Source organism: Coturnix japonica, chromosome Z (assembly GCF_001577835.2).
Source record: "Coturnix japonica isolate 7356 chromosome Z, Coturnix japonica 2.1, whole genome shotgun sequence".
Classification (NCBI taxonomy): Eukaryota; Metazoa; Chordata; class Aves; order Galliformes; family Phasianidae; genus Coturnix; species Coturnix japonica.
This window is the reverse complement of record NC_029547.1, coordinates 46869721-46893797: the sequence shown is the minus strand read 5'-3', so window position 1 is coordinate 46893797 and position 24077 is coordinate 46869721. Positions and strand designations below refer to the sequence as shown.

At 42.6% G+C, this 24077-nt stretch overlaps 1 protein-coding gene across 4 annotated transcripts in view; it reads left to right on the top strand.

Annotated features, from left to right (window-relative positions):
- Positions 1 to 19390, top strand: part of LOC107306428 (metalloprotease TIKI1-like) — a 79445-nt gene extending 60055 nt beyond the window's left edge. For 3 of the 4 annotated variants that reach the window (XM_015849590.2, XM_015849588.2, XM_015849589.2), the window contains 3 exons: positions 8673 to 8763; positions 15002 to 15256; positions 18650 to 19390. In XM_015849590.2, the coding sequence (XP_015705076.1) occupies positions 8673 to 8763; positions 15002 to 15256; positions 18650 to 18830 (527 nt within the window). In that variant the 3' untranslated portion in view covers positions 18831 to 19390. Of the gene's footprint in view, positions 1 to 8672; positions 8764 to 15001; positions 15257 to 15686; positions 16578 to 18649 lie in introns of those variants that run through there. The other variant, XM_015849591.2, reaches the window with a different exon arrangement.
- Positions 19391 to 24077: the final 4687 nt, after the last annotated feature.

Below are 24077 nucleotides of genomic sequence, written 5' to 3'. Positions count from 1 at the left end.
AAAGAAGAGATCCCTGCCTCCCTTTCAACTCCTATTCATGAAGAAGTTGCAGGCAGCCCAGATGTCACCCCTGAGTCATCTTGAAGGATTTGTGCATCGTTGTATTAGAGCAGTTGCCTCTGGACAAGGAAAACAGAGAACATGTGATCACATATCAAAGTCTACCAGATGGCTTCCAACAACTTGCCTAGGTTTTGAGGCAGTCCTTGCGGTTTGGGGTGACTACTCAATTATGAGTCAACCTTCAGAGCCAAGAGCACTGAACAGATGGGCATACGTGTTGCTTTTTCTTTTGTTTTTCACATTGTAAAAACTCAATACGGGTGAAAAAAAGAACGACACGTCTTCCCCAGGATGAATTGTAATTGTGCTGAGTCGCTGTATTGAATGTTGTTTAAGGTGATGTCATTTCCATGTAGAGCTGTTTCCTGTTATTTCTCTTCTGTCTTGCTTTTTTTTTGTATGGGAAATTATGCAAGAGGAGGTGTATTTGTGGTCTCCGGTAAAAATGGTTCTCTGAATGGAGAAAAGACCTGTTACCAGAATTTACAAAATAACCAACAGTGCTAATCCCAGGATGTCTCTGTCCAGTGAAGCAGTTGTTTATACCTGAAAAATCAGGGTAAATGGCATGTCATTTGCCCCTTGAAATTCAGTGGGAGTTCAGAAACCAGCATGGAAACTTTAGCCTGGCATCAGCAGATTTGTAACTGGAGGTTAGGGTATGCATAGAAGACATGAATGTATACACGCCTTGTGTAAAGGGCTTGAAATGTGTAATGAAGAAACTCAGAGAATTCCAATGAAGCTGAACCTTGGTAGATCCTGGAAGAGAACAAAAGTGGGGGTAGGAGCAGGTAGCTGAAATAGTGATAAAGCAGATTAAATGAGCTGTTTCAGATCACCTTGCTTCTCCCTGGGCACAAAGGCCTTGCTTATTGCCCGCTTTTTTCTGTCTTTGGAATGCAGCATCATTTAGGCTCTCTGGCTGAGCGGAAAGGCCGAGTCCCTGAAGGTGTGCCTGCACCTCTGTAATCTGAGAATGCCAGATACAAGCCTGAAGCTTTGAGACTGTTTTCCTTAGTAGCTTCTTTGAGCCTGCAGAATGCTAATGACAGGGTTTATTAGAACAACAACCCCAAAGGGCATAGATAGTTTGTGGAGACAGATCCACATCCAAAGCTCCAGGGTTCACATACAGGGCATTTATCCTGACATCTCTGACACAAGGGAAGCTTTGCATTTTTGCAAACCTCTGCTTGAACATATGAGAGGAACTGTCAAAATCAACCAGGTGAAACAGCTGTGTGTTGTTTCTGCTCATGTACTGACAGTTCTGTGACCATCAGCTTCTTCTCTGTGCTGGGATTTACCCATTGCTACCTTTACTGGGTAGCAACAATAGGGTGTCTTTCATCTTGTAATGTGTTTTTAAGCATGTGGAATTTCAAGCCCTTAATACCTGTTCTGGGATAAAGGAATCCCTTGTGTGGAACAGGAGCAGGTCCGATAGCAAAGGTGACTGGGAGTGGTGTAGCTCAGCATACCATATATATAGCATATATATATACCATATATATAGCATAGCACTGGTATTTGCTTCCTTTGCTGTGTAAGGTAATGGTACCTGTTAATAAAATCAGCCACGTAAGTCACCTTACCTAATTAAGATGGGGCTTCTGTAGCAGAAAACTCATAGTAAAAGCCTTTATAGATGGAGACTTCAAGGCTAAGGCTACCTGAACAGAAGCTATTTCTCGTAATTCTGTTTTTACAAAATGTGCCATGTGATGATGAAATTTTTTTCCTTATGTTAACTTTGGTTAAAATTCAACCTTATAATCAGTGGAAAATGCTTTTTGCCAGCTTAAATTCTGGTAGACATTAGGAGGCTCGATCTTACCAAACGTACTCAGGTCATATGTTTAAGAGACCTGGTTTTTGACAGGAAATTGTTGTCTGGTAGTTAATTGTCTTAATTGTGGAATCACAGATTAGCATATTGTTACCTTGCACTAAGAAAAATTAGCTTCAGATTCCCTCATGAAACTAACTTTTAGGTGTTATTTTTCTTCCAGTGTTCTCATATTGTTCAAGGTCTTTATCATCAACTGTTTCGTATGTATGTGATTCTGTTACAAACAGATGTGGAAAATTAGTCCTACTAATTGCATATATGTGAACTAATTTGGAACGTATATCGTGTTTTAAAAGAAAACAAGGTTATTTTTTTTTTATAATTTCTTCCTGGATGGATGTAGATTTGAGGTTGCTTTCTTCATATTCAGTTTCTCCATTTCTTCATATCTTGTGAAACATTTTTCCCAGACATAGCTGAGTTCCTCTCTCACTGTCCTGCCCACAAGATTATCCCATTTAGATTGAGAGTAGTGAAGCACAATTGATGAAGATGTTATACTAAAAAAGGGTTGTGAATTAAATAATGTTTTTTTGAAAGCAGTTTCTGGCCTTAAATGAGCAAAACCTCAAGTTTAACGTTTGTGGAACAATATTTCAGCTTACAGACAGTGACAAGGAGGGATATGTTTGAGAGTATGTATTCTCAGCAAGATGGGGGGCATGGATGAGCTGCTTGCATTGGGTTTGACCTACACATATGCATGATACACATATGTATGATGCAGCATACAAGTTGGGACACTTTAAGCTGACTTACAACACTGTTTGGACCATGGCCACACTTTGAATTTTCTTCAGTTCCTTTTCCTGACACCATTACATGCTTTTGATGCTTTGGTTTGTGTTCCTATACCTGAACTTTTAATTACTTGGAAAGTAAAGATAGAAGGAAGAAGTGTGTGTTGTTTGTGGGCTTGTACATTGGAGAGACAACTATCCATTTTTAAATTACTCAATATTCTGCAGCCCAGCTTTTCCTTAAAAGATATACACATGTGTATGTATGAGGCAAAGTGGTGAAATTTCCCCCTGGATTTCTGAGCACCAGGGATAAGTGTTTATCTTTTCTGCTTCTTCTAGGATAGTTTGAATGGGATGCATTAAAAAGAATATGGCCAGACAATCAAGGGAGGCGCTCTGTTATGCCCATTTAGGATATTGTGTCCAGTTCTGGACTCCCCAATTCAAGAAAGACAGGGAGCTTCTAGGGAGATTACAACAGAGAGCCTCAAATATGGTGAGGGGTCTGGAGCATCCCCCATATGAGGAAAGTCTGAGAGGCCTGGGGCTGTTCAGTCTGGAGAAGGCTGAGAATGAATCTTACCAAAGCTTATAAATAACTAAAGGGCAGGAGACAATTGGGTGGATCCAGGCTCTGTTCACTCATGCCCAGCAACAGGACAATGAGCAATTGGCANTAAGAGGATGGGCCCAGGCTTTTTGATGATGCTTGGTGACAGAATGAGGGCCAGTGGGCACACATTAGAACACAGGATCTTTCATCTGAACACTAGTAAGAACTTTGCTGTGAGGGTGGCAGAGCTCTAGAACAGGCTGCACAGAAATGTTGTAGTCTCCTTCCCTGAAGATTTTCAAAATCTGCCTGGACACTTTCTTGTGTGACCTACTAAGGAACCACCTTCAGCAGGGTGTTGGACTAGATGACCTCTAGAAGTCTCTTCCAACCCCTACAGTTCTATGATTCTGTGTTTTGGTCCTTTTTCAAACACGAATCTTATGGGAAGTGGCTGAGGAAACCAGGATTGTTCAGCCTGGAGAGGAGGCTCAGGGAATACTTCATCACTCTCTAGTTCTCCTCCATCTCTGCCTAGTGGATAACAGCATTCTTTTCCACGACATAAAGCCACTTACAATTTTGCATAGAATCTTTCAGAAACTTAAGTTTGGTGATAACATGGGTACACAAAGCTGAGGACTCTCTTATTTTGCTGCTGTAGTATGACTGCTTTAGACACAGTATAATCTCTGTCAGTGAAACCTCTGCTTGATTGGTGTTTTCCTTTGCCCACTAAGTCCAGCGGGAGCTAAGCCAGGTCATTTGGTGATACGTTTGAAAAATGGACTTTGCTTCTCATGGAAAGAGCATGAGCTATCCTTCGGCCATGTGCTAGAAGGTTAATATTAATAAAAATGTGGGAAGCATTCTTTCATTTCTGCAGATTTTTATTTTGTTTCACCTGATTCAGATCTTGTCAGAAAACAACAGACCATTGAGTGGGATAAAGAAAATCTGCCTGTAATGGTTCTTGCCTGGGAACACCATTCTGTTATCAGGACCCTGCCTGTTTGACCAAGGGAGTACTTCCTGCCTACTCAGTTGTGCACTAAGAGCTATGTTCAGAGGGAACTCATTTTAGCTTTGTAATATGTCCACTTCTGAAAGAGTAGGCGAAGAATACAGCAATGAGAGGCTCATAGGGAGGGATGAGCAAGCTGCTGTCCTTTGTGACTCACAGTCAAGTGATAATTTTTACTGAAGTTTCTCTTTTTTTTTCTTTTTTTTTTTTAATTCATGTATAGCATAGTCAGCAGCCTCATATCATGATTTTTCCTCAGGCCGGTAACTTTAATCTAACCACCTACAGGTGTCTTGTTCCGAGGCATGTTAATCAAACTTATGCCACTCTTGGAAGCAGTCTGGAAAGCAGATAGCAGATGATCCTTCCCACAGGCGTTTCTAGGAAGCTTATTCTAAAATATTTTAAGTTGCTCTGAAATAATTGTAAGAGCTGTACGTCTAAAATGGTATTGAACATATTTGTTTCAGTGATCCATGTAGTCTCTGGCACCATCTGAGAAATCCCAGCCTATCTTTATCAGATTCTGCTTTAGCATGCTACAATGGCTAGAATTTGTCCCATTTTGTGGTTGCATTGTTATGATCTTGTGCTGTAGCTGTTCCCATCACTTCTTGAAGAGCAGCAGTTCAGATCAGGTTTCCTAACAAGCGTTTTAGTTTCTTTATATGCATGCCTGATGAATTATTGTCTTGGGGTACTGGTGTATCTTGAGTTCCTGGCCTGAATGTGGTGCAGTTTGGAATTACTAATTTTCTACTAAGGAAAACACATCATAGAGAATTCTGTGTTCTTAGAGCCTTCCCTTTTGCATGACTTTAAAAGGAGGAATAGGAAATTGGTATATCATCTCAAACCAAAGCATTTGTTTGAAATTCAGAGAACAGATTTCTTCAGTTTTAAAGTATATGAAAAGTAAAAGGTCTGGAACAGAAACTGAACTTCTCTTGTGCAGGCTTTCCCTGCTCGTTTGGCTAGATTTGAAAACACCAAAGACTCGCAATTGCTAAAATCTGAGTTCAGAAGCCTCTGCTGAAACCAGTAAACCTAGCAGAGTTACCTAGATGAAAATATCCCTGTGTGCACTGGTAGTAAAAGCTGCAAGTAAGAGACATACATTTCATAGTAATCTTTGACAAAAGCAATTGCTTGTGTTTTGCAAGATCACGTATTGCCTTGGAGAGAGTTCAAGAGTGTTCAGTACATGTTTAAGTATGTGGACCACTCTGCTAGCACACGTCGGTCTTACAGCATGGCTGTTTTGGCATATTGCTTGTTGTGATCCCTGCAGGCCATCTCCTTTCAGTGCAGATTAAAGGCAGGGGTCTCACTCTGTAGTAGAGTGCATGGCTGAGCTGATGCACACAACAGCTTCTTCGTTTTGCTTTGAGCCTGAAAACAGAAGAATAGAGATTCGTGGCTCCCCACCCCCCTGCCTGACTAAATTGACCTCTCAGAGGCATCTCTTCACCTAGTGGTGTGAGGATAATGCAGGGCTGTATACAGAAAGAAAAGAGTAGGCCTTCTGTTGGGACAGGGCCTGGGGCTTTTCTTTAGAGAGGCATTCAAGTGTGTTAGGCTAAAACAGAAAACAGGTGAAAGAGGCCTACTCTTTGTCATATGGCTTTGGGCTAATTCTCCCTTACATTCTAGCTGCTTGATGGGAGGGTCAGTTTCTCTCATCTTTCTTCCAGTTGCTTTTGGTGATCAGATCTCTCACATACCACCAGGCTCTTGTTACGTCAGAGCCCAGAAGAGGGGTGAAAGTGCTACCTGAGATCAGAGGGGTCCTGTACCTGAAACCTTCAACCTTCTGTCATGTTTTGATTTTACACCAAACGCAGGTTGAGCCTGTAAGTCCTCTTGTCCCCAGGCCAGATCAGTCTAATGGAGCATGCATAACCCATCTTTTTGATGGAAAAACACTGACTTCTCACAATCCTTTAATGTGCCCAACCTGAGCTGTTCCTGATCGGTCATGTCTTCTGAACTATTTCGTATCACATACCTATGTGTACTTATATGCATGTGTGTTTTACATGATTTATTCATTTGGTCTGTTACACAATTTTAGTGTACCCTTTTTCTTTATTGTGTAGACATAACTTACTGCACTGCAAAGGCTCCATGTGAAAGCTCGCACATAAGTGTGATGTAAAAGAATTTTTCGAACTGCGTCAGATTTAAAAGATGAAGACTGCTTCAGGAGATCACCTGAGCATGTTCATGGATGGAAATTGGATTCATCCATATGCTGTAGCCATCTCTTGTTACCAGTCTAAATTCCTACGCAGGGCAACAGGACCTGAAGATTGCGGGGAGGTAGTGAATTTGATGGTGTGATGTGAGCAGATGTTTTGTTGCTTTTTTTTGAAATGTGTGGGACCCCAGGTGCTTAAACTGGCTTGAGGATAGTTATTTATTGCTAGAGACTGTCATGCAGATTGCTTTGTGTCTTGTCTCCCTTCTCCTGAAGGACTTGCATTAGGAAAATAAGAATTCAGAGCCTTGGCACTTCCTTTCACCACAGCAGAGGGGGCTCAGGTTGTTTAATGCTACCTGACTGAAACTGGTGCCTAGTCTGAGCTTACTTTTTGCATTGCTTCGGTCCTCACCAGTAGAGAAGCACTTTTCAGTGTGCAAGTTACCCCATTCCACTCTCGCAAGGGGATTAATTGTGCTTTGGAAGTGCCAGTTTCTCTGAAGCTTGAAGCCATGGGAGTCTGGAGAATGGTGAATGAATCATCTCCCCCTTTTCTGTTGCTTGTATCTCTCCTCTGTGTTAAAGGTGAGAGATGACAACTAGATTGGTGTCTTATGAACCTAATGTTGAACTTCCAGTGTCTACTTTTACGTGTTTACAAAGCTTAATTGCAATCACTAACGTTTCCCACATCAGGTCTCTTCACTGGTACAATGAAATTCTTGCTTTCCACATAGTAACAGTACACAAGGCTGAAAGATTAGCACACAACAGGCACCAGCAGTGTTAAAGTTTGTCCACATCAAAGTCAAGCTTTGCTTTTTCTGAAAAGTTCAGACTGAGGAGTTTCAGGAAAATGTAGTTATTGGGTGAGAAAGTATGGTGCAAATTATGTGCATGTTGCACTGCTACATTAAAAAGTTTCATTTGAGCTAGATCTGTTGGATTACTTGGGCTCTTGGAGAAGCTTTGTTTTAATAAAAACTTGTGCTCAAGCGATGCCATCCAAATATCATGCTTTAAGTTGATACTTCACATGCCTTTTGCTGTTGTGTCATGAGAAACTGGAATTTTGTGCTTCTGTTCATCCAACCTGTTTTGCTCTAAAAAATCACAAATTCCCTGGGGTAAGTGTCACCACTGCACTTTGCTTCCTACCTCTATGCATGTCCTGTCTGGTGGAATCACTCTGATTGTTTAATTCGTATGTATTTATGAAGAATATTAGCAGAAAGTGGTTTGTTTTTTGGTGTTTTTTTTGGAAGTACCACTATTAGTACTGTTTAGATCTATAAAAGCAAGAGAGTTCTTTATTAAGACATTTGCTCAAGCCTAATTTCAATTAATATAGGCTGTTAAATTGACAAATGTTTTCAAAAAGCTAGATTTATAAGGGCCTGTGCGAGGCCTCTGTTGCTTCTCGGCAGCTTTCTCTGATGAGGTGCTAGAGTGACTGTGAATGTCAGTCAGCATGCAGAGCATTCAGAGTCCTTCAGAATCCCTACACATTTGTGCAATCATTTGTTCATTATGGTGCCAAATTACTGGCTGAACAGCCTCTACATCTGGCTGAAAATGGAGTGGAGCCATAAATCACAGAGCACGGCCAGCTAAGTCCTTCCCTAACTTTTGTTAACACAGCTGAATTGTTTTTTTTTTTTTTTTTCTCTAGTGGCTTATAATGAAGGAACCAAAGGAGTTGACCTGTGTCAATGGCTTTCAGAGCTGTTTTCATTTTCTGTGGTTATATGGTTCTTAATCAATTTTAATGATTCTTAATGATGTTGTCTGACATCTCATTTAGTGGTCTTAATGGTATGAAGATGCTAGAATGATGCAAATTTTGAGGCCAGATGTGAGGACAGTTTGTACCACTGACAGTGGTATAAGCATCTAATCTCTGGTTGCTGCTCCTAAACAGATCTCTCACAGCTTTATCCCTTACTGTACCAAGAAATCCACAGCAGCATGAGGATGTACTAGTCTACTCAATGAGGGACAGCTTTTCAATCACACCTGTATTTCAGAAATGCAGAATGTGGTAATTTAAATGAGCCTGGGAAGATTCAACAATCCCTTGTTAGAGGTCCTGTGTATCTGGGGTGTGAAGTAATAAAATGCTGCATGCTCTGAATGCGACACACCTTCTGTGATTAGGAAAGTATTTGCTGCCCTTCTCTCTCTTCCCCTTTGCTCCCTAAGTTCTGATTTCATTTTTCTCTTAACTACAGGTCACTTCATGGGCAACAACACAGTTATTGATGTTTTGAGGAGAGAAGGGTATGATGTAGAGCACACTCCAGCTGGACAAGCCATCAACAAGTAATGCATGCCTTTATTGTAGCTGAGCTTTTGTTGGGAGGGTGGGTTTGTAAACAATCATGAAGAGGCAGTAGCAGCTGGAACTATACTAAACAGTGAGTTGGGCTCCTTATGTCCACCCAAGCAACTTATTTTTCCATAAACAAGTTAGGAAACAGGATTTTGTTGGCTTTGGCCTGTATGGGTTTTTTTTGATAAAATAAACATTTTTTATTTTTTAATTCTAAGTTTTTAGCTCTTAAAGTAATTTCCACAGAATATGCATTCTTGGTTCAGCAGATCCGGATGCTGTCTTATACCACACAGTCTTCTGTGTTCCTTCATTCCATCTAAGTGTTCAGCTGCCTTACCTTCTAACACTTTATTTCTCTTACTCTGCTATTTTTATTCTTCCATATTACTCTCAGCCTTGAATCTGACTACCTAGGGTCCTCTTATTCTTTTACTAGTCTGTCACCATCATAAGTGATAGCTTTCACATCCTCTGCTCTTTCCTGTATTTATAAGCCAAGAATACTTGCTGTTCTGGTATGTCCTTTGGGTTATCCCCTTAGCATCTCCCCAGTCTATCAGTGGGTGCCTTTATCTATCTCCATGATCTCAGTTACTATAAAATGCCAAATAATCTCCATTCTCTGCAGAAGATTACCTATGCTTTCTGAACTACCTGCCACCAGCTTAGACTCTGCAATGCTCTTCTCCCCCATCTCCAGTCTCTTGCTAAAGAAGTGCCCTTGCATCCTTCAGAATATCTCCATTCTTCCCTAGAGTCACTGCTTAAAGACCACAGTGGAAAAAATGTTTGATCTCAATTATGGTACTGTTTCCCTTTCATCCTCTGCATCAGGCATGCTTTCCTTCCCTCAGTGCTTGCATCTTTGTTCTTCCTTCCTCACATTTATGATAAGGGGTTTTTAGGATTAACAGTGGACTTTTTTCTTTTTTCTGGATTGTCCAGGGCCACATGCAGAGTCTTGAGCTCTGCCAGAGGCTCCGGTAAGATGTAGTGCAAAATAATACAAATATTCTTCTCCTGCTGTGATTGTTTCACCTTTCTCTATTCAGCACTTCTGCTGCCTTTTTCAGACTGGGAAATTTAAATTCTGCCTGGACAGATTTTTTCTATGATTACTGACATTGTCTGCTTGTACTGAAGCATTACCTAGCCCAAACACATTCCCTTAAGTACATTCAAGCATCCCCTGGCCCTGCTGCCACCAGTAAGTAGGTAATATGACAAAGAGAAGGCCTCTGTGCTTCCACACAAGATTTAATGATCCTGTAATAGTGAAGCGATGCAGCAACTCAGTGTATCAGTGTTTATGGAAAAAAAAAAAAAAAAAAGACATTTTTGTTATATTTTTTGTTTTTAAGAACATTCTTAGTATAGTTATTCTTAAAAATGGCTATAGCAGCTTCTTAAAACGTTAAGGAGAGCTCAATATATACTTGAGAATAAACAAAATCTTCTTATCTTTGCTAGGAGCAGGAGGAGTCTCTGTTTTGCCCCCGAAGTGTACTTATGCAACAGATACGGGGCTCTGGGACTGGCAAAAGGAGGGGATGTGAGTAACAGTCAAGACCCAAGAAGGGACAAGCTCATTAAGCTGATCCAGCCAAGCACCTGTATTCAAACCAGTACCACCAAAAAAAGGCAGTGTGTTAGTGACTGAGAGTCACTGTAGTATCTATTTCCCTCCTGTACAGTATCTCTGGAGAAAACGCTGGATATGAGCTAGCAGTGTGTGCTTGCAGCACAGAAGGCCAACAATATCCTAGGCAGCATCAACAGAGAAGTCAGCAGGGGGAGGGAGGGGATCATCTCACAGAATCACAGAATGACCCAGGTTGGAAGGGACCTCAAGGATCATGTAGTTCCAACCCCCCTGCCTGGCAGGGCCACCAAACATACACCTTTACTAGATGCCCAGGGCCCCGTCCAACCTGGTCTTGAACACCTCCAAGGACGGGGCATCCACAACCTCCCTGGGCAGCCTGTTCCAGGGCCTAACCACTCTCCTAGTGAAGATCTCCCTCTACTTTGCCCTCTTGAGCCCCCCCCCCCCCCAATTACTGCATCCAAGTTTGGTGCCTCCAGCACCAGAAGGATGTGGAGCCGTTGGAGAGGGCCCAGAGGAGGCCACAAAGATACTCAGAGGGCTGGAGCACCTCTCCAAAGAAAATGGGGCCAAGGGAGCTGGGCTTGTTCAGCCTGGAGAAGAGAAAGTTCTGGGGAGAACTCATTGCCTTCCAGTGTTTAAGAGAGCTTATAAACAAGATGGAGGCTGGCCTTTTCCATTGCCACACAGTTGATAGGACAAGGCGAACAGTTTTAAACTAAAACAGGTGAGATTTAGATTAGATGTTTGTAGGAAATCCTTTACTCAGAGGATGGTGAGGCCCTGGGACAGCTGTCCGGAGGAACTGTGGGTGTCTCACTCCTGGAGGTGCTTAAGGTGAGGTTGGATGGGGCACTGGGCAGTCTGAGCTGGTGAGTGACATCCCTGCCCACAGCAGTGGGTTGGAACTGAGTGGGCTTTAATGTCCCTTCCAACCCAAACCATTCCATGATTACATGATTTTATGAATCTGCTGCTCTGTAAAGAGGTAGTGTAAGGGGCAGATGGCTCTGGGAAGGAAGGCTAGATCTTCACGCATCAGGGAGGTGAGTATCAGTGTTTCTTAGGGAAACTAAGCACCTGGTTTTTCTGACCATATTGTCAGAGTTCACTGTCCAGCAGCCCCTTCTGTGCCTTCATAAGTACTCAGTTTGTCAATAATTGCATCTCAGACACTTTACTGGGGAGTACTGAACAGAAGGTCTTTGCTGTAGCCTTGACTTCAAAGCTGACCAAGTGAGCAGCTTGAAGAAAATGACACTTCGGTATTTTCTTTGAAAAAAAGTGTGCTAACATTTCTGAATGACATGGTAGTAAACTGTTTCAAGAAATAAAAGTGAGATGTGTAGGAGAAGAACATTTGACTTAGGGGAAAGACCTGAGGCAAGAGTATGTAAAAATCTATAGGGAATGATGAGAGCACTTCTGCATCTGTATGCCCGTACCAGCAGTAGCTCAAAGGGTCTCTGGAAGAATCACCTGTAGGCAGTTTTGCAGAAAAAATTGTATACATGAGTATCTGTCCTTCACGGTGCTCTGAGGCCACAGGAGTCTACATAAACAGCTGGCCATGCAGCTTGGAGATTGTCCTGGCTGTGGGTATAGCAATATTCCAGCATCTCCTGGCCACATATTCAGTAGAGGAGGATGTAGGCAATAAGGTAGTCTTATCTACGGAGGGGGGATAGTGGTGCCTACTCAGAGATTTTTGTCGACAAAAAGACAGGCACAGTGAAGAAAAATCAAAGTAAAAGGAACCATAATTAGAGGACCTTTAAAGGGATAAATCATGTCCCTAGAGACAGCAGGATATGTGCCAGTCAGTAAAGGGAAGATGAAGGTTTGGGGATATGAGGATGTTGTGGAGGAAAGCTGAAGTATTGTGACACCTTAGAAATGATGAAGTTATACTATGGAAATCACAAGGATTCTGAGAGGAATGAATAGACCACAAATCTTTCTGCACCAGTTTTTGTCTCATAAAGCTCACCACATGTGATTTTCCTCACAGGGAATAAGATCATACTCTCTTCATTTTCCATCTACTTCCTCCCTGATTTTGCAGTCCACAATCTCACTTAACCTCTTTCATGATGGATCTTCTTTACCATCTCTCAAGGAGTTGTGTTCACAGTGATGAGCTAGCTTGAAAACATCAGCCATGCCAAAACATGTATATCGGACCTCTTTCTCTCCATGGCTTTGCAGGACAGAAAAGAAACACTCCATAATAATGTGAAGGCTTCACTGACTGAAGTCATGTTTGTGCACAGTGGTCTGTACTCTTTTGTTACCTTCCTGAGTTCTAGTCCAATCCAGTCTCCAACTTGGTCCTGTTAAAATAACAAAAATACTTGTGCATCTCTTATCTTTATAGTCTATAGATCAGTTAAATATTTGTGTTGTGCTCTGTGTGTTCACAGAATGAATTGAGTATGTTAGCTTGTGCAGAAACTTGTGAACATGAAAAGAGATGGAATCTCTGTTCCAAACAAGGAAGAGAACTGTGGGTGAGGAAAGCCAAGGTTGGACAGGAGACTGCATACAGGCTGCATATCTTGTAATATGGGTGGGGTGGTACTGCTTGCTTGAAGTATTATGAAACAGAGCTCAGAGTGGAGCTGTTTGTTTCTTTGAAACATCCCCTTAGCACTAAACTAGTTAGAATAGCCCTGACAACCATTTCTGGGGTCTTGACTGAGTTATCTTTTGGGCTCATAGAATCATAGAATCACTTGAGCTGGAAGGAATCTTTTAAGGCCACCTAGTCCAATTCCCCTGCAGTGTAAAAAGGACATTTGCAGCTGGATCAGATGCTCAGAGCCCCATCTAGCCTGACCTTGAATTTCTCTGGCCTCCCTGGTGAATCTGTGCCAGTGCCTCACCACCATTATTGTAAAAAACTTATTTCTTATATCCAACTTAAATCTCCCCTCTTTCAGTTTGAAACAGTCTCCCCTTGTCCTTTCAGTGTTTCCACCAGTACCCTCAGGTCCTCTTCAGCAGGGCTGTGCTCTTGTGCTCCATCCTTGTATCCTACAGCATGTACCAGTAGTGGGGTTGCCATGCCCCTCGGTACAGAAGCTGCACAAGGATTTGAGTGAATCATGAGGTTCTGCTGGTTTCACCACTCAAGCCTGTCTGGGTCTCTCTGGATTGCATCTAGTCCTTCATGTCTGACGACTGCATCCCACAGCTTGGTGTCATCTGCAGACATGCTGAGGGTGCACTTGATGCCACTGTTGATGTAATTGATGAAGATGCTGAAGAATGTTGGTCCCAGTACTGACCCCTGAGGGACAGCACTTGTCACTGATCTCCATCCAGACACTGAGCCACTGACCATCACTCTCTGGGTATGATCTTGTAACCAAGTCCTCATCCATCAAACAGTGCCCCCGTCAAATCCATATCTTTCTGATTTGGAGAGAAGGATATTATGGGATCTATGTCAAAGGCCTTGAAGTTAGCAGGGACCATGCCAAAAACTTATCAGATTTGGCATGTGAGAGAGCTGGTGTAACCCTTATAGTCTGACTACAGCATGTTTGAACAGATAATGCTGCCCACCTAAACCAGACATTCATCTGGAACCTATGCAACTAGAAAGCTAAAGACCTGACTCCTGCTTCCTCGATGTTAGCTATAAATGCATGCAAAGCTTATGTCTGCATTGGGGTAGCACTGTAATTACTCAGCCTCTTACCATCCCCCCACACATGGACCTCCATACTTGTCTTAATCCTTAGAATACACCAGTTCACGTTCATTGATAAGCTTATCTGAATGGCAGTAGAACATTATCTCCTTTTGCAGATCATCATGGAGACAATACATGTTTATTCTAGAAGTAAGTACAACAGTATTGAGTTTAGTTGTGGTCTCATAGGTCTCAGAAATGCCCCCAACCGATGTTTTATAAATACTTTGTATTCACTACTTTGTACCACCTGGCTTAATGAAAGAGAAAATTCTATGACAGTGGCCTTGATGCTGCCATCACTAGCCTACCCTCCTTGCAGTTGCTTGCAGATTAAGTGGTCCAAAAGACTGCTTAATGATATACTGAGCCATTTCCTTCTAAGAGAATCATTTTCAAGATGCATTTCTGCAAGCAAGACCATAGTCTGTGGCCTTACTTGTGGCTTGCCTTCTCTACCAATGAAAGTTGTTGATTGAGGGCCGTCTCTTGGTGTACCTTAGTTGTCCTGTCCCTGCCCTTTATCACCATCAGGACAGGAACTGCTGGAAGGAACCAACTGGAGTGTGTTCTACTGGAATTCACATTAGAAGAGCATGGTTTGACCTCATCTGACTTTCAGAGTGATCCATCTTTTGTTTCTTTGTAGATATGCAAAGTTATTCCCAACTGTTCTTTTACCCTGGGCCGCATCTTTTTCTCTGACCCAGATTACATCTTTTCCAAAGTTGATTTTTCATTAAAGACAAGTATTTTGATCAGAATATTTACTTCAGGAAGAGGAAATACAAGGCAGAAAAATGGCTGTACTTTTATATCTGGGAGAAACATTTGGTATGTGTGTGCCTTGATGATATCTGTACCAAGAATCTGCCTCAAAGCCTTTTCAAACATTATCCATGTTCCCTCCTTCTTCCAGCGGAAAACTTCCCAAAACTTTGTTAGCCTTTGCATCGTCCTCACCAGCACATCACCCCTATGTAGTGTCCCAGGAGCTCCCAGTGCCGCTGCATACTCTGAATGAGGAGGAGGAAGAGCTCTTGCCTCACCTGCTGCTCCCTGATGGCATCGATGTGCTGGAGAAGGTAGAGAGGAAGTACAAAAAGAAGAAGAAGCAGCAGAAGAAGCAAAGACTGCGACAGTTTAATGACCTATGGGTTCGCTTTGAAGAAAGGTAGATAATGGCTGGGAAGGGAGGCGGGCTTGTCATACAGATTGGATTTTAGCTTGGACTGATGTAATTCAGTAGGCCACGCTTCTGCAGAAGCTAGATATATTCTGAGGGTGTAGAATCTGACCCACCTCACCATGATTCCTGCTGAGACATTTACTCAAGGCTGCTTCTGCTTTTAGTGATGAAATTGCTTCTTCCTGCAGGGTTAGGTTTGTGGAAAATTAGGCATAACCTGTGGAAGCCTTTGAGCTCAAGGGTTCGTGAGCACGTGGTACTTCTCTTAATCACAGATGACTGGGTCCACTGGTCCTAAATTCTTGGATCTTTACCCAAGAGCAGCTGCATATGTGGAAACTCTCATGTCTAGCATATGTGCTCCTTGCATGTGGGCAATATTTATACAGTATTTCCAGTCTCTGTGTTCCTCCAGTGCTAAAGAACATGCAAGCCCTGAGGCATGACAGGAGATCTGGAAATGGGGATTTCAACCCAAAGCATGACGAGTTTAGATGAAGAATGGAGCATGATGTGGGGAGAATGTTTACATCTTCCTGGCAGTTTTCACCCAGAAGAGCTTTCTCACCTACAGGAATTACTGAAGCCTGCAAATAAACCTACTTTTCCCTTACAAGTTATACTTAGCTCTGCAAATGAATGTGAACATTAATGTTTACCTTATGTCAAATAACACACAGACCTGATGCTAGCTCTTCTTATATCTCTGCCATGTTCAGGTTGAAAACATGTTATTTTTGTGGTGCTATAAATAAACAAAAATATCAAAATGATAGAGAGAAGAGCTGCAGTTCTTAAACTGAAGTTTCTATATTCATTTTTCTCTCTCAAAAACATATTTCTTCCTGGTCCCTAATGTCCTGAGTATAACCCCTATGCTGTGCTTTATCATGCCTCTTTGTCCCAGCCGTACTACTGCTTTGATAGTACATTGCTTACACAGGCTGCAAACAGGTGCAACAGCTTCTGGTTTTTTTGGTTGTTTTTTTTTCTGTTCCAAGCATCAGCTTTTGTCAAACTTTTTAAAATCAAAATCTTTTCTGTCTTTCTTAGAGCAATTTTTACTCCTCCTTCCAAACTAAGTGCACGTAGTTTGGGGGGAAAGTGAGACAATTGCACAGAGGATTTGCATGACCACTGGCAGACATAGACACACTCCAAGATATGCCAATTCAACAGATAGTTATATTGATCATGTCTGATATTGTGTTTTACTGTACATTTAATTCCATAGAGTCACGGAATCGTTTGAGTTGGAAGGAACTCTTAAAGGCCCTCTGGTCCAACTCCCCTGCAATGTACAAGGACACCTACACTACATCAGGTGCTCAGAGCCCCATCCAGCCTGACCTTGAGTGTCTCCAGGGATGGGAGAGAGCCCACAGACTGCATTTATTTCTATTAGCGTAGTTGATACCAATGATTCGCTTCTCTTGACAATCTGTTTAGCTGAAACACCAACTAATGGTTTAGAGTACTTAGCAGCTTAAGCTCCCACCCTAACTGCACGCCAGCATCTTCTGTTTTTCATATGCAGCCATTCTTGTGAAGTTCAGGATGTGGGTGCCCTGAAGTAGCCATCAGTGTCTTCCAGGAGACAGAATATTGGAGAATGTGTTATTGTGACTGAATTTGAGATGTTTTAGGGGAGCATACTGGACTGCAAGTACCACAAGATATTAGTGAAGTAGAAGCAGAGATAATTATGACAGCTTAGGAAACTATGACATAAATGAGGGAGCAGAGAACGCCTGCTTTCCTTTTTGTTTGCAGTCTTTTCTATCCTCTACCAATTCAGTCATCCTTTGAGCTGAAAGCCTGCTCAGGCGCTTGGCTCTTGCTGCATCTGGCTGCCCGTGCGACCATGTGCCGAGCGGACAGCCCCACCTGGTGGCATTGAGGACACCCGGCTGCTGCTTGCACAAAATCCCTGGGTGCCTTGTCACGGCAATGCTCCCACGTTCCTGATGCATGAGCCTGTGCCATTCATAACTTCACGCCTGGAAATGTGAAAGATGCAGCTTCAGTGATCTAATGCAATTGTGCGGTGGATTTGGCTGAGTTGCTTTTGTTCATGCTCCTGTATGTATGTATCAGATAGCAGCTGTATTTCTTTGCTGTGCCACCTGCTGGCTTCTCTGCTCAGACTTCCTATGGGGATCTTTGCACACAGAAGGGCAAGGTTTTTTAAAAAGGATGGTAGTTGCCTTTGATTTCCCAGAGCATCCCTGCTTTATGCAGTTAGCCAAAATAAGGCAAGAACAGAGCACAGCAGTTAGAAACTAGATGCAGGAAATAAGGCCCTGCAGTTGTGTTCAGCAGATAGATTTGCTTTTGACTTCATCAGAGTTTGTCTTACACTTTCACACAGCACATCAGCCTTGCAGCTGTGTCATCACCCATGGCTTTAATCCATCGTCCAAAGAGAAGAACAGTTTGTGTAGACACTCCTGTGTCTCTTCTGAGCCTCAGCCTGTGCTGCAACACTGCAGGAGCTTACTCAGCTCTGAGCAGTTCATGTCAGCAGCCTGCAGGGTGAAAGTCCACACCTGCACCATATGCTGCTATAATGGGAGCACAGTACTCTATAGGCTCTCAGCCAGCTCATGTTCATCACTAGCCCAGGGTCCTCAGTACCACCAGCGATACTTTGAGACACTGAGATCTTTCCCCTGCGATGTTTCTGTTTTTAGGAAATGTTTCTGGCAGGGTCTCTTTCTCTTCCTCGGGGATGCCATTTAAACCCTTTGTAATTTCTGACCTGTGGAAGGGGACAAGCAGCATAGGGGTGAGTATTGTCCAGACTAAGGTACACATAGGGAAGTATGGTAGGAGAAAATGGATTCAGCTGAAAGCAGGTGCCTTATTCCTGCAGAGCTGAGCTGAGCAATTCTGCTGCAGGGATGCTCCTCTGAAGCACAGGTGATTTTGTTCTTATTTTCTGCCTAGCTGTAAGGCAATCCGGAGGGTGTCAGGAAAGCTGTCACTTTGCCCACCTGCCTGCCCTGTGCAGGAGCAGAGATCAGGCTGCCTGGGTAAGTCTGAGCACTACTAGCATTTCAGGGCAGTCCTCACCCTCCTCAGCTTAGTCCACGTTCCCTCTTTAGACTGATTCATGGTTAGTGGGGCTAAGGCTTCTGTACACATCAGCTTATGTGAAAGCGGCCCATGCCCTTGAAGAAAGGGAGAGACAGGTCTCTGCCATTATGAGGCACGATACTTTGGTGAGCATGGAGCCAGAATGAGAGACCATGCTCAGCATCTTGGGTGCCCAGAAGATGAGTACTGAGGCACAGAGGCCAGCAATGTCCTGCTGTGTGGGCTTCAGCCAGTTCTGGGCTAAATCTGGACTGATGTTCTTCTCCACTTGCCTTGCAGTGCCACCGACCCTCCTCCCCGTATCCGAATCATCAATGGCTACATCACAGTGGAGCCCCAGCCCCGGGGCCATGGACGGTTCAGTCCTGCTCGCACAGACACCAGTGGCTCTCACCAGCTCTCCCTCTCCCCCCTGCTCTCACTACTGACTTTGGCTACGCATATGATTAGGCTGCACTGAGATGCAGGGGTAGCCGAGCGGCAGGGCTCTCCCTGAAAAAGCAAAAAAGAGACTTAAACTAAAAAGTAAGAATAAAAAATGGAAGACTGTGAGCAGGACATCTCTTCTGTGGGGTGTTCTCAAACTGCCTCCTTTTCCTGAACCTGGATCATTAACACTGTTAACTGGTTTGACCTGCCCGAAACAGGAAAAGATATTTTAATGAAAGTGCTATTTATCCTTCTCTTGCAGAAGAGTGACTTCATGTTATCCCATAATGCTTTGGGGAAATGTATAATGTCGCTATAACATAGCTGTTGTTTAGCTGTATGAGCCCAAGTTACACTTTTTGCACCTTCAGTGCCTTGTGTGGGGATATATGCGCCACTAGCTTGATTGTTATTACAAAGTATTTTGGTCATATGAACACAGCTGGGTGAAAGAGGTTGGTATTTTATGTCTCTTCTGGTAATGCTTTTAATTCCTTTTAATTCCTGCTTATTAGGGCTCCAGATTATACATAAAGGTTGACAACGACAACTTCTACCATAGAATAAAAGAGTAAAGACTTGCAAACTGAATGTCTTTTGCTGTCTGTTTAGCATTGTTCTAAGATGGATACAATTTAACCTCTAGTGTGCAGACTAGAGTTAAAGGTCTCTTTAATGCTAATGTGTGTTCAAGGAAAAAATGATTGCTGGGTTTTTTTGCAGCTTCTTCTTACTATTTACTTGTGTTTTTTATATTTGCCTCCAAAACGAGAAATTTTCAGTAGGTGATTTTGCAACACTGGAATCAGTTTCCCCCTCTTTATATAAATCAATAATATATTGTTATTTTATTGTTGGATTCTTTTTATTATTTTTTTGGGGTGGGGGGAGGGAGATGGCAATTCTTTCTAATACTTCTGCAGAGCTAGACTCTGCTCCAGGAATCTTTAACAATTTTCTACTTATCATCAGACTTTCCAAATTATTCTAGGTCCTTTGTTGTCTGCTTAGAACAAACATACTGTTGACTTGTGGTTCTAGGAACACAGCAAGTGGCGATGCATGGTTTTCTATCTCTGTACAGGACCTCCTCTTGTGATCGTGCTGATCGTGATTCATGAGAAATACGTTCTCCCTCATCTTAGAAGGACTTCATAGCATGGGAAGTTCTCATGACATTTTTTGTCTCACCCGTGAGAGCACTTAGCAAATTCAGGACTTGGTGCCTTGCATGCACAGCAGATCCCTGCTCCTGTGAGACACCAAAGGATATGATTTCTTCAGACTTCTTGTCCTATGTAAATGCTTCACTACTTTTCATTGATTGTAAAAAGCACCCCTCTTCCTCATCTCTCTGCTGCACACTTCTGCTTTCCTCCAGGAGGAAATATGTTTCTAAGTGTGCTAACAGATTTTTCATCCCAAGATCTCAAATCCTGGTCCACTTCCAGGAGGACTGTATGTAAACAAAGCCTCAGTTTGGTGAGGAAAACAAAGAAAGCAGAGGCTGAGTATTGCTGTTTGCAGCAGCACTGTAGGGAAAGAAGTTTTTATGCCCTGGAGTAGAAGATAGCACTGATTCATTGTATATTCCTTATGGAAAGATGTCAGCATCTCAGAGACATTGTGCTTTTTGTAGGATGACATAGCAGCCAGGTTGGTCTCCCTCTCTGAGTGGGTTGTCTGCTGGTGTAAACTCTCATAGACTTGGTGTGTCTGGCCTTGTTTTCCTTGGGCTCAATGTGATCTGAACAAGAATCTGTACTCGGGGGGGGGGAGGGTAGCTTAGTTACAGCAAGCCTGACAAACTGAGCAAATGCTTGTGTATTTATGTGTGCATCTGAGGCAGAAATGAAAAGCAATACATCAGAGTGTTCTGCTGTCTGCTAGCCCGTGCTTCAGCATTGCTTGTCCTCCTTCTGTCCCCTCTCAGATGTGGCACAGGCTTTGTGGGCTCTGCAGACATTGGAAGAAGGGACTGGAGAGCTTTCATGCCCTTTTTCAATTACTAGATAGAGGCTGCTCTTCATAAAACAGTCACAGTCTGGTATTTCTCTTTGTTTGCTCCTCCACAGTTACTCTTGAGTTTCAGTTCAAAGCTGTGTGGAACAGCCACCATCATTTTTCTTAGTCTGGCATGGGAGACGTATAACTATAAGACACTGATAAAGAACGAAGTCTGGAACTTATACCATGGATGACTCAGCTTTGGTGATGTTGCTCATTTGTGGATTGTTTCCAAGTGCCTGACTGTCAGGAAAACAGAGATGAATTGTGACAGATTGCTTGCTTACAAAAGCTGCATCCTAAGAGTCTTTCAACCCAATTTCATTCAAGGTATTTTTGAGAGTTACATGGGCTTAGCTTGATACTTGTGGATTAGCCTAGTGGTTTGTACCCTTCATATCTTCATCCATACCAATCATTGCTGATTGGTATATGGGCTGTCAAATGATAAAATCTTGAAACCTTGACTGGCATGGAGACAGAGCCTTATTCTCTTTGCATATGCTGCTCAGCTGTTTAGAGTGGCCTCTGTGGAGTGCCAGGTGTTGCTCCAGCATGTCTCTAGTACCACAACAAGAAATGTTTGCTTGGAGCTGGAGCAGCATAAAGTTTCTAGGGCTTGCTAAAGTACCACCCTCCTCAGGGCTGTGGAGCTTGGGAAAAGCAAGCATTCCATATGCTCCCAGAAGGCTTCATGTTCCTCCAACTGTCCCGCTCATTAACTGATGCTCCAAAAGTAATGCCTCCTATTTTTATCATATCGGTCCACAATGTCAGAAGTGGATATTGGTGGTATGAGAGTAGAGATTGAACTTTCCTGACAGCATCCCATTCCATTTTGTTGTCACAGGACACGTGGCAGCAGAGGGGCAGTATGATAGAATGAAGTCTCACATGGAAGTATGGGTGAAGCAAAGGCGTGTCACTGGACTCCTCCATGCAGAAAAAAATGACACCTGTGACACTGATCAATGCTTGATGCAGACCACACAGTGGGTTTGAGTACAGTGAGGTGATGCATTTCAGCAGTGGTGACATCAACTGTGGGCCACCTCTGCTTGTGAGGTGTTTATGTGCACAGCATGCAGGCTCCTGTTCATCACTGGTGAAAAAGCACAGCTAATGATGGCAACTGTATTGCAAAATAGTGTTCTATAGCTGAGAATGCGCCCTGTCAAACACTGTTATGCTCTTTCTAGTTGTTCTAGTTTCCACGGAAATAAATAGAAGAACGACCTGTGTACCTTTGGTTGCCTTGCAGTCTCTCCCAAGTTCTGTCAGGGTTATGGTGAATAGCAGACCTGATTCAGAAAGGACTGTGAATCTGTAGCATCCTTCTTTAATGGAGGAGAACTAAGTGCCTCCCAGTTTTCTAAGCAGTATAACAAAGTGTACATTGCAATGTCTGAACATCATTTTCCATTCTCCTTCCTTTGTACTTACTAATTAGCCAGTGCACTCTGCTCTTCCCCACCTTACTGAAGCTGTTTTCATAAAACATCTCTTCAGTGCTGTGTGTGAACTGATCTCCTTTGAGGTGACTGGGTCACCATTCATTTTGAAACTGGTTCACCTTCCAGCAGCTACTTCCTCCAACTTCACAGCTTCTTCTTTGTCTGCCTGTGGCTTTTAACTCTCTGTATTTGGTTAGCAGCTAGGACCTTTCCTGAGCTAGGGATCCAGTGCTACTTTGCTTTCATATATTTTCAGAGTAAGATCTGAAAAATAAAGTTACTGAAATAAATCGTTGCTCTTCAGATAGGGCCTAGAATATTATACACATGCCTTCTAGGTGACAATAACTGTGTGAAAGGAGATGTATGAGCTGTGCAGATCATCTCCGACCCTGATATTCCTTAAGGACCTTACATAGTTTTGTTGTTGTAAAGGTGCAGTAGTGGAAAAGGACACACATTAATGCAAACAAAACAAGAAAAACGCCCCCACCTTGTGCTGTGATTCACATTTCTTTTTGTGCCAAAGCTCTCCAAAGGGTTTAATTTTATTTTTTTTTACCTTCTAGTTTTGAACCTTTAGAGAACAGCAAAAACTTTCGAAACAGACTGGGGGTGGGGAACAGGAGGAGGGGAAGTGTAAGTGTAACAGAAGGTGGATAAATAGATAGAAATGAAGAAAACTGAGCATTTTTTTTTCTTCTCTCTACATATGCTCCTTTTTTTTCCCCCTTTGCAACAGAGCTTCAGAGGAAGATACAGTGCTCCTCAGTAGGGATAAAATAAGGCAATGCTATAAAACTTCAAGAGGAGAAACTTGTTTTCAGACACTTAAGTAGTCTGATGACTGTTCTGTACACTGTAGAGTTTAAACTGTTGTTTCTCCATAAATAAGTGGTACAGTCCAACAGGTTGCAATGGCCCTTTTTGATCAGCTGCTTGAAACACTGTGACACAGCCTGTAGAAATGGTCCTGAAATCTCTTGGAAAACCAAGCCATGAACTTTGGAAGACTGATATTTCCAGTGGCTTGTTCTTTAGAAAGTTTGGATAAAGCATGTTGCTTACCCTTACCTGGATATCACAGTGAAATAGCTGAGGCCAGTAGGCCACCTTTCTGCAGCTGTTTATGTTCTGTGTACTGGATGGTCAGTGGATCCATCATGTAAATGTTCCTGAGTCATGCTCAAGTTTATCTGTCCCTCTGAAAAGATACACACGGTACTGACAGTCAGCCCTCTGAATGACTGAAACCTCACATACTCACAGTAACCAGTGTTCAGGACTAGCATGCACGACACAGTGTACATCACATTGTCCAAGATGGTTCTGCTGATGCTGCATCTCAGTATGGCACACCGGGATGCATCGATGCAGACAGAAGGCTGCTGGTAGAACCAGACTTCTTGAGGTCTAGAGCTGATGCTACTTCTGGAATTGTGTGAGGTGGTGCAGAGGGGGAAAGCAGCTCTGGCCAAGTGATTAATGGGGGAATAGTGCTCTTAACAAGGCTATTCTGAACATGACAGAAAACATGCAGAACACGTCTCCTCCTTCCACATTCTAGAAAACAAAACATTAAATATTTTAAGCCTGTCATTCATTTAGTGAGCGTTGACAATACTCTCTTGTATTCAAACTAGACTGCAATGGATGTGTTTCTGCACACAGCCACATACAATGATACTATGATGACTCACCAAACACATGTGTAATACAGTTTTTGAAAACCATCCAAGGAGATTATTTATTATTTTATTTTCTTTTCTTTTCTTTTCTTTTCTTTTATTTTATTTTATTTTATTTTATTTTATTTT